Source organism: Hyperolius riggenbachi, chromosome 4 (assembly GCF_040937935.1).
Source record: "Hyperolius riggenbachi isolate aHypRig1 chromosome 4, aHypRig1.pri, whole genome shotgun sequence".
Lineage (NCBI taxonomy): Eukaryota > Metazoa > Chordata > Amphibia > Anura > Hyperoliidae > Hyperolius > Hyperolius riggenbachi.
The window spans coordinates 403123230-403133984 of NC_090649.1; the positions used below are offsets into that span (position 1 = coordinate 403123230).

Here is a 10755-nt window from a genome sequence, read left to right on the forward strand (position 1 = left end):
CGTCTTATAATTGCCAGAAAACCGATAAGTCTTGAAGGCTTTTTTTCCTGTTTGAACTTTAAAGAGACTCGTAGATGAGTCTTCCTGCCTTTTTTTTACTTACCCGGAGCTTCCTTCAGTCCCAAAAGCATGGCTGTGTCCCTCGCCGTTCTCCTGCGATCTCCCAATCAGCCGCCGTTAACTTCCGGTATGTGGCTCAGTTGGACTTAGTCTGACTGAGTGACGTCAGCCAGGGTCTTCCGCGCTTGCGCACAAAGTTCGCAGCTGATGTCACTGAGCTGCGTACCAGGGCTCACCGTGGCTGAACGGGACATCGTTGCAGGACAACGAGGGACACAGACATGCTTTTGGGGCTGGATAAGCCCCTGGTAAGTAAAAAAAAGACAGAAAGACTCATCTCTTAGTCTCTATGAGGCTTAAAAAGTGGCAGCTTGTAGTTGTAAGCTGCTCAGAGAGACGTGATATCATTACCTTGTCTAGCCTAATGACTACTGGAAGAGATAACTAGCGTTTTATATACCTGAGCACCATAAAAACTAAGAAAATCCAAGTCAATGTACAAATACCTGTTCTTCTCATAAAGCACAAGCAAGTAGTGAACTGTACCTGATCGCTGTATCAGCCAAGTGTTCTGTAGCTTTTGATAAATCTTCAGCCATCTGTTCCATGACATCACTCCCCCCATTATATTTGCTGCCCTCACATTCCACCATGATAACCAAGTGACAGAGCTGTACCGCCATTGGCGATATAATCCTGTCTATTGTCTTGGTCATGAATGCCGATGATATATCAGAATAAGAGGAGAAATCCATGAGGTCCTGAATGTTAATTAGAGAAAATAAAAGAATTTTAATATTTCTCAAACAGAACACGATGAATAGTGTGCAACTGAAACAGATTTTATTATTATTATTTTGGATTTGGAGTCAGCATCTTCTGTGGTTCTGTTAATGTGGTGAATACCGCTGCACCCCACATAACCTCCAGACAGTGCTTGACCAGGTCAGCAAGCCCACTGGAACCAAGGAAGGAGACAAGGAGGTCTGCATTTGTCCAGATGAAAGGCCACTTTATTGTCAGACGTATACACAAAAAATCCGTAGCACCGTCATCTAGTGCTACGCAGCCAGTGCTGTGCACCAGGGTAACCTGCTTCAAGTGAGGATGAGTGACTAAAGCTAGCCATATATCTAGTGATTTGGATGTACGATTAACTGTTCGATTTGATAATTTTATAGCATCGAGAGAGAATCGAGCGTGTTCTAGAATTCCCAATCGATGAAAAGTGGCTGATTTCATGTCAAATCGACAAGCTTAGTCGATTGAGCAGGATGCAAGATATCGGTCGATCGCACAGGAATCAGATACTGCTCACACATGTCATTCGACCAACTCTGAATCAATTTTTGCATTCAGAGCATGGAGACACAACATCGGTCGAACCGAATGTGAAGATGAATCGCATAGGATATCGTTTGTAGTGTGTGGGTCACTAGTCGATCGACTTTTGATCAACCATACTAAAGCCGAATCATTAATAAAGTCGATCGCTTTGTTGATTGAATCAGAAACGCTAGATGTATGGCTAGCTTTACAGATTGTAGAAGTGAGTTTCAGAGAGGGGGAGTATTTTATGCAAAAATGAAAAGAGATGACTAGGCAGGAAGGAAGGATGAATTATATCATCCGTTTTTTTCCGCTTCAGTGTCACTTTAAGTGGACCATGTTTTTTTTGCTTAAAGTGAATGGGAAGCGCATTTAAAAAAAAATGAAGCAAATACTTACCTAAGGAGAGGAAAGGCTCTGGGTTGTATAGAACCTTCCGTCTCCTCTCTCTGTGCTCTCTATCCTGTGCTGGTTTCCCCCCGTTTCAATCCCCCACCGAAAGGGTATTTGGAAGTCTTCGGGAGCCGTGTCCTCCCGAAGACGTGCAGCTCCATACTGCACAGGCGTGAGCGTGCAAGAGAGCGTGCTTGCACAGGCGCAGTACAGGGCGGCCCTTCTTCAGGAGCACTCGGGCTCCCTGAAGACTTCTGAAGTCTCCTATAGCCGGGTAAAGCAGTATTTGACTAAATTAGTCAAATACTGCTACCGGGCGAGCCAGCACTGGAACGAGGGGACCAGGAGAGGAGAGGGAAGGCTCTATAGGACCCAGAGCCTTCCCTCTCCTTGGGTAAGTATCTGACTCATTTTTTTTAAATGCAGTTCCCATTCACTTTAAGTATTTCTTCACTAAAGGCTGTTCCTATTTCCCTTTTCAAAATGTTGGAGCATTGGCTTACAGCAATTAGTCAGCTACATTTTGACAACTCTCAGTTGCTTTTATTGCTGTTATTACTCCAGCTAGTTGACACTATGTGTTTTGAGTGAAGACGGTTAATGATTGTCTGTGTGCAAAAATTGAGCACATCCCTCAGTACATGTTCTCTGCCCCCCCCCCCCCCCCCCCCCTATTTAAGTCACAGTAAGATAAACATAGGTACCCTTGGTTGTGTAGATGTTAAATAGGAATGTCTTGCAGAATCTTGCAGTCGATGCAGAATTATGTAAATTTTGCATGCAAATTCATGCAGCTTGAAAATGGACCAGTCACATCCCTTGAAGGTTTAATTTAATTGGTCCATTTTCAAGTCGCATATATTTGCATACAGAATTTGTTTAAATCATGCATCAACTCTGAATTATTTGCATCCTATTGACTATCCCTAACGTCAAATGAAATAAATATTCTGATGGGTTTCTCCGGGCTGGTGCTGCAATTTTGCTCCAGTATTATTTGGCCACCTTGATAACTTATCCCTTATATGTGACAAAAGCTGTCTGCTGCAGCCTAGAAAAGGATTAAGAAGAAATTAGGCCCTAGGCAAGATAGCACTTTTTGCCCAGCGCTGGTGGTCTCCTGGTGTATTCAGTTAGAGTTGGTGGGGGCTAGCATCCACCAGGCCCCTAGACTGCCTCCAGGCAGTTGCCTAGAATTGCCTTGTGGATGATTCGGCTCTGCTGCAGCCGGATTAGATCAAGTGAACAAGCCTTGCAGATATTTATATTTGTTTACACATCCATGTGCATGCCCCCTAGGATCATGAGTGTTACATAGGCAGTCAAAGGTGCAAATGTGCAAGTTAGTTATACACTCAAGCAGACATACAACTAATTAGATCACTATGTGGCTGCTCACGTCTCACAAAGTTTCATTTGCTTTGTGGACACAGTAAAGAGAAAGAAAAATACACCTGGGTACAATGTACATTCCTTTAAAAATCGTGAACACTGCACTTCAATAAAGTCAGTCATTATATGGGTTTAAAATAAACAAAACATCAACAAAGATTAACAATAAGAACGAAAGCCTTTTCTTACCATGCCGTTCAGATGATGAAGTCCTATCTCAGTTCAGGTGCATCTAGAACATAAATAAATGATGCCAGCGTGTCACTCGTCTGCTGCAACATTCTTCTGGTCTCATGGCAATTGTTCCTCAGCTGCCTGATGACATCATTACGCTTTTATTCTGGCACCTGAAATAACACTGGTTTATTCATTAGCAAGCTCATGTCACTCTATCCACTGCATTCAGTCTAGCTCTTATCAGGAGCTTGATTCTGGTGCAAAGCAGACCTTTCTATTTGGTTAAGTATAAACAGTAGCATTACAAGTGTAAACACAGGCATTCAAAAATCCATTGTATATTTCATCAGAAATATTTTAACAGTTGGAGTTGGAATTGTGCACACGAGTATCATTCTGAGCACGAGCATCATTCTATCTTCTGTTAGGCCTGGAACCCACTGAAAACCGCAAACGCAAAACGCAACCGCTAGCGTTTTGTCTGAGCGGTTTGCAAGCGGATTCATGCGCGTTTTTGGTCGTGTTTTGCAACATTGTATTTTTTTCCCCAGCGGGTGCCTAGCGTTTTGCGTTTTGCGTTTTGATCCTGATTGGTCCTGTGAATTATTTTTCATTTTGTTACAGTGTGCTGAACCGCAAAACGCTAGCAAAACCGCTCAGTTTAGGTTTTGCTGAGCGTTTCCGCTAGCGGTTCAATACTTTACATTGAAGCGCTAACGCTCCCAAAATGCTGCATGTCCTGCGTTTGCGTTTCTGAGAAACGCAAACGCTCCTGTGGAAGTTGCCCCATCCATTAACATTAGCCCAGCGTTTTGGCAAACTGCTAGCGTATCGCAGTGCTGCCAAAAGCGCTCCTGTGGGTTCCAGCCCTAAGTGTTTTATTGTTATATGATAGGTCGTTTCATAGACTTATAGTTCACTGCCTAATTTAAATGGCAGATGTAAAGGGGTATCCGAATTAAGTAACTCTGTTGCAGAAATGGAATATGTTTAGTGGAGCTCTGCACAGCAAGAGTTCCTTTATTGGTATTGGTTCCTTTATTAATATTGGTAATTGTTACTGATATTTTACTATAGCTAAACCTAACCCTACTCGAACACAGAACCTTCCACTACCGATGCCTAACCCCTCCTGGTGGTGCCAAACCCTCCCTGGTGGTGCCTAACCTTAACCTCCCTCGTGGTGCCTAACCCTAAGACTCACCCCTGGTGGTGCCTAACCCTAACTGCCCCCCCTCTGCACAAACCCCCTGACACCTAGCCCTAACCCCCCCCCGCACAAACTACCTTCCCTACACCTTGACCTAACTCCCCCCCACACACACACACTCACACAAACACCAATCCTGATGCGTAAACCTAACCATCAACAACATCACAACATAAAAAAGCAATAATTACCGGGTACCGCCTGGCACCCGAATTTTACCCTTTGTTGCCAGCTTCAAAACAGAGAAAAAAAACTGCAAAAACGATAATTATTGCCCGTTGCCTGGCACCTAAATTTCCCTTTTGGTGCCGGCTTGCCGCTATTTTCAGTTAGAGTCTATGGCTGCCCCAGATTTGTCCAGAAGCCGCATGCACCCGATTTTCCTGATACCATCTGACTATGTTTTGCCAATCTAACGTAAACAAACCTTTTAGGGCTGGTTCACACTCGGGCGCTCCTCAGTGCTTTGCTGATTGCTGGCGATCAGCAAAGCGTTGTGACAAATGCATCCCAATGGGATCATTCTCACTGTAGTATTTGCAATTTGCAGAAATCCCAAACGTGCTGCATGCAGAATTTTCGGGGCAATCGGGGGGATGCGGCGAAAATGTCACTTCCATTGTGTCACGCCATACCGCGTAAGTATGAAAGTCTCCATAGACGTTCATTGCACGGCGGTGGGGTGCGGAAAAACACCGCATTGCCTCGGTGTGAAAGGGCCCTCAGTCACTTGAATGAAATAATGGATAACCAGCCATGCCCATTACTGATCCTCAGAAAAAGAAGTAGCATGTGGTCCATTGACCTGTATTTGTTGCTCAACACTTTCATGTATTCAGTGATCTGAAAAATATAATTATTGCAGAATAATTAATGCCATCTTTTGGGCAAAAAGCCGGGTCACTCACCCATATGTTGTTTTATTATTTTATTATGTTTCGCTTTTTGCCTTTTTACTTTGACTTTTCTTCCCTTACAGGTTGGTGGACTCTGATGGACTATTGCTGGTTTAGGGTTTGGCGAGGCCCCTTGAATCTCAGTAGGGTGGTCTTTAAGCCCCCATTTTCCAGGTCGAGACTCACAATGCCTTGTATTGCGTTGTAACATCTGTTCCACCTATGTGGTTTATGATTATCTGTGTTTCGATTTGTTCTGCAATTTATGTCCTGTAATGATTTTTGCTTAATAAAGCTCTTTTAATTAAACAAAAAAAATCCGGGTCACTCTTTTCTAAACAGGTCCCATAGAAATTTGAAAATGTGCTCCAGTATTTGTCCTTCAGGCATGTATGAATGACTGTAAACTCTCCTACAGACACTGCGCTAATTAAAAATCTATTAACCCTTCGCACTCTCGCATGCAAATGTTCAAACAAATGCATTCACAGATTCACTCATCCAGGCACCACTGCTATCCCTACAGCTAAGTTAAAAGCCGGGGTCTTAGTTCACAGAAGAATGCATTCTTATGCTTAGTCGCCTATACTGCGAAGAAGTACCCAGGTAAACATAGGTGTCCTAACTCTGGCCCTGTAAAATGCATAGTGCAGACATGCAAACATTCATTGCATCAAACCTATCTAGGGATTAGGAGCACATCCTGACGTCCTCTACTGGGACAGATAGCGCATCTTACCAATCGTACAAGGGAGCTAACGTAATGTACCCATGCGCACCATGCACATACACTAGCATAAGCTGTGTGCATGCTGACAAAAAAACACATACAGGGGAAGGAGGGAGTGCACTGAATTAAAACCCTAGCCACAGGGGTCAGTAACAAGAAAAAACACATATATCCAGGCACATCACCTCTAGTTAGGACATTAAATAAGTTATTAAAGAGGAGCTTTTAGGTATAGGGTCTCAGAGAAAAAAAACACATATATCAGTAGCTAAATATTGGCTGTACTTACATTACATATGCATTTCACTGTCCACGTTTGGATTTCACAGAATTTTTACATAGTATTTGCAGAGATTGATGCTCCTGACAGCTCATGACAGGTTCCATGTTTAACTGTCTTGTATGAAGCCAATTGTGATGTAATATCCTCCCTTACCCTGCTTCCTGATTGATGATTCTTTAGCCCTCCCAAATTCCAGCCCTCAGACACTCCCGCCAGTCTCTGGTCTAACGGGGCATATTGTCTGTCACTCAGTGGGGGGGGGGGGGGTCAAGGGGGGTGCATGCGATCATGCTGTCAGTGAGGGGGAGGGGTGCGGGCGATCGTCCTGGAGAGGCTGTTAGATGAACAGAGGTGAGCCGTTTTAGTTCTATACTGGGAAGTCCGGATCTTTTAAATGATTCGATTCGGATCATTGAAAAGATCCGGATCTTTGAACCGAGTCTTTGAATCATTTGCAGCAGAGTGAGAGAAGCTGCAAGTCCTGTTTCTTTCAGACATCAACTGTGAACCTAATCTCGGATGATTTGACTCACAAAAAGATCCGGATCAAAGATCCGAATCGTTCATGATCCGGACAACACTACTGTGCAGTGCATATTAATTAGCCATGTGGATAGGAACAATAGCAGACTAGTGCAGTATAATGCAACATGTGCACTGTGAACAGCACATCGATTTTTCAGTGCTGTGAGTTGGGCTGCAAGTTACAGGCTGCTGTAACATGAGCCTGTAACTTCCCACTGTGAAAGCAGCCTTAGGGCGGGATAGGGAAATGAAAGGGAGGACCAAGGGAGTGCAGTAGGGAGAAGAATGCTCTGCAGTATCTGTTATGCGGCCTGCGGCCTCCTTAGGAGCTTGGGAATAAAGAGGATTGCTATTCAGCCAACAACAAAGTAAAAGAGATTTTTAACTTCAGTATTGCCTTTTTGGCTTCCTTCTGAACTGTTTAACACAGGAGAATAGAGGTTTAAATTAGCTTTTGTAGCCTAACAGTTACTCTTTAAGGAAAGGGAGGTGCTGAAGGGGGTGTGGCCAGAAAACAGCAAAAATCTATTAACCCGTCGCACTCTCGCATGCAAATGTTCAAACAAATGCATTCACAGATTCACTCATCCAGGCACCACTGCTATCCCTACAGCTAAGTTAAAAGCTGGGGTCTTAGTTCACAGAAGAATGCATTCTTATGCTTAGTCCCCTATACTGCGCAGAAGTACCTAGGTAAACATAGGTGTCCTAACTCTGGCCCTGTAACATGCATAGTGCAGACATGCAAAAAAACATTGCATCAAACCTATCTAGGGATTAAGAGCACACGTCCTGATGTCCTCTCCTGGGACAGATCTTACCAATCGCACAAGGGAGCTAACGTAATGTAACTGCGCTAATTAACACACACACTTTGTGATCCAAGGAGACTGCAAGTAAAAAACATCCAGTTGCACTTTTACTTTGAGTAAGGGTTGGTTCACTCTAGACCCACTGCCCATGTACCACAGCAAGCAACAGCAGACCAAACATACTCTTTCCTATGAGCCTGTTGCCAATTTTTAACAAATAGAGATAAATGCAATCCATCAGAAATGTTTTACGGATTGAGTCCATTGATCGGATTGGGAACACGTTTCCTCCGTTAGTGGACCCTATCGATCGTTTATGACTGATTGTATTATTGGATCGGTCGGTTATTTGGAGAATTGGACCATTAGTGGCCATCTTACAGTACACTACCTGGTCCATTGTAGCGTAAACCAACCCCAAGTTTATGTCTATTTTCAGTGCTAGCTGGTTAAGTAGCGCAAATTCCATTTTGAATGTTTTAATCTGTGCCCCTAGGCCAACTATATTGTTGCTCCCCTTTCATGTGCAGAAGCTCCCCTCCCATTCCATGTGCAGCCCAACCCCTTCCATGTGCATCAATGTACTGAATCCCTTCTCTTTCATGAACAGCTTCCTTGGGCATCATTTTCCTTTATTCATATGTTGCTCCCCATTTTCAGCCTCCTCTTTCATATGTAGCAACCCCTTTCATTTTCAGGTTCTCCCCTGGGCTGCTGCCGCTCAAGGCCCAGGCCTATGTGGCCTTTCCAGATCCACCTGGCTGATTGATATTGCCAAACACTAGCTGAGGGCACTGTTCTTCCCACCCTCTCCATTGGCCCTAATCCCCCCTCCACAGCAACAGATCGCATTGCCAGCTTGGTGATGCACATGTACAGCCTGGACTGGCCCTGCACTGCCGCCCTGCACTGCCGCTCAAGAGATTAAAGGACAACTGATGTAAGAAGAATATGGAAGCTGCCATATGTATTTCCTTTTAACCATTTAATGACACACTAACGTATTAAAACGTCATGCTTTACCCTAGTAACAGCAACATGACGTTTTAATACGTCGCGCGTTCCCGCCACCGCTACCGCCGCCGTTTCCGTCGGGATCCTGTGCTGAGTGATTGTGGAAGAGGGCCGAGCGGTCCTCTACCCAATCGAAGTGCCTGGAGTGAATGGACGTGACCACAAACAGCGGCTACGTCCATTCACAAAAACAGGAAATTGTTACATTTCAATAAAGTGTAAAAAAAAAAAAAAAAAAAAAAGGTGATCACTTCCTATAACGAAGTGTTCACTAGCGCCATCTCGTGGCCAAAAAGTATGTTACACATACAAAATACATACATATACAAGTATATACACATCATTAATAAAATTAATAAAATTATACTTCCAACCCTCAGCTTAAAATAAATAAATAGTTGCCTTAGAGACTCAGCTTTTTATTTTTATCTATATTTTATGGGTGAAAATTAATTTTAATTTATTACATTGGGGCTGGTGATTATGGCCAGAACAAAAAAAAAACAAAAACAGAAAAATAACACCTATATTTCAAAATAATATATTGTCGCCATACATTGTGATAGGGACATAATTTAAATGGTTTAATAATCGGGACAACTGGGCAAATAAAATAGTGTTTGTTTTATCCACAGGAGAATGTTTAATTTTAAAACTATAATGGCTAAAAACTGAGAAATAATGATTTTTTTTTGTTTTTTTCTCATTAAAACGCATTTAGAATAAAAAAATTCTGAGCAAAATGTACTACCCACAGAAAGCCTAATTGGTGGCGAAAAAAACGAGGTATAGATCATTTTCTTGTGATAAGTAGTAATAAAGTTATTAGGGAATAAAAGGGAGGAGCACTGACAAGTGAAAATTGCTCTGGTCCGTTAGAGTAAAAACCCTTGGGGGTGAACTGGTTAAGCAATAACAGTTGCCTGGCAGCCCTGCTGGTTTATTTGGCAGCAGTAGTGTCTGAATCACTCCTAAAACAAGCATGCAGCTAATCTTGTCAAATCTGACAATAATGTCAGAAACACCTGATATGCTGCATGCTTGTTCAGGGTCTGTGGCTAAATGTCTTATAAGCAATGGATCAACAGGATAGCCAGGTAAATGGTATTGCTTAAAAGCAAATAAATATGGCTGCCTTTACATACCTCTCGCTACAGTTGTCCTTTACGTCATCATCCCTCCGAGGTAAGAGTCCTTGTATGTATGCATACCCCCTTAGGCTGGGTTCACACTAGACTGCAGGCACAACATGGATAGTCACAGTGGATCCAATGTATTATCCTCTGTGCCTGTGAATTGATTTCATTGTGCCCGTTGTAACAGGCATGTCATAAATAGTATGCTATGACATGTCCATTTTCAGTGCTGTGTCCAGAAAAGTGCAGGACAGGACTTTGCAATCTGCTACCTTAACATACATGTGTGAACGGATGATTTACATCTGTCAATACGACTATTTATCCATTGCGGAAGATGGTGTGATTTGGTGGAGTGGGAGCCCAGCCTTACTGCATGGTATACTGGACTTTACCAAGTTGCATCCTGAAGATCTGAAATGGACCATAGAGCCCCACATTTAAAAATGACCATAATTTTCACTACACACTGGGCACACTTATCAAAGCCAACGCAAAGAAATTTAAAGCTAAACGGATGCAAAAATGAAGGATTTCCCCATAGTCTCCAATAAGAATCCTTGAGTTAAGCACCTGCTCCATTTGTATCCCAGTATTTCTGGCACTTGTATTGAAAAGACTGCCTCTGGTGCTTTAATATATAAAAGCAATGCACATTTTGAAGTTAATGTCAGTGGCTGAGATCACTGATGATGCTGTGTAGTGTTGCACAGCTGAAACCTAATTTTCTGCAGTAAGATGTAGATAAATATAGTCTGACTGCACAAGAATGCTAAAATGTCCTGGACATCATAGTAA

General features: G+C 42.9%; 1 protein-coding gene across 2 annotated transcripts in view; it reads right to left on the bottom strand.

The window, feature by feature from the left end:
• LOC137570884 (uncharacterized) overlaps window positions 1-3513 on the bottom strand; it is a 45386-nt gene extending 41873 nt beyond the window's left edge. For both annotated transcript variants that reach the window (XM_068279592.1, XM_068279593.1), the window contains exons 1-2: window positions 3364-3513; window positions 607-821 (exon numbers count right to left, since the gene is read on the bottom strand). In XM_068279592.1, coding sequence (XP_068135693.1) covers window positions 607-821; window positions 3364-3366 — 218 coding nt within the window. In that variant the 5' untranslated portion in view covers window positions 3367-3513. The remainder of the gene's footprint in view (window positions 1-606; window positions 822-3363) is intronic.
• Window positions 3514-10755: the final 7242 nt, after the last annotated feature.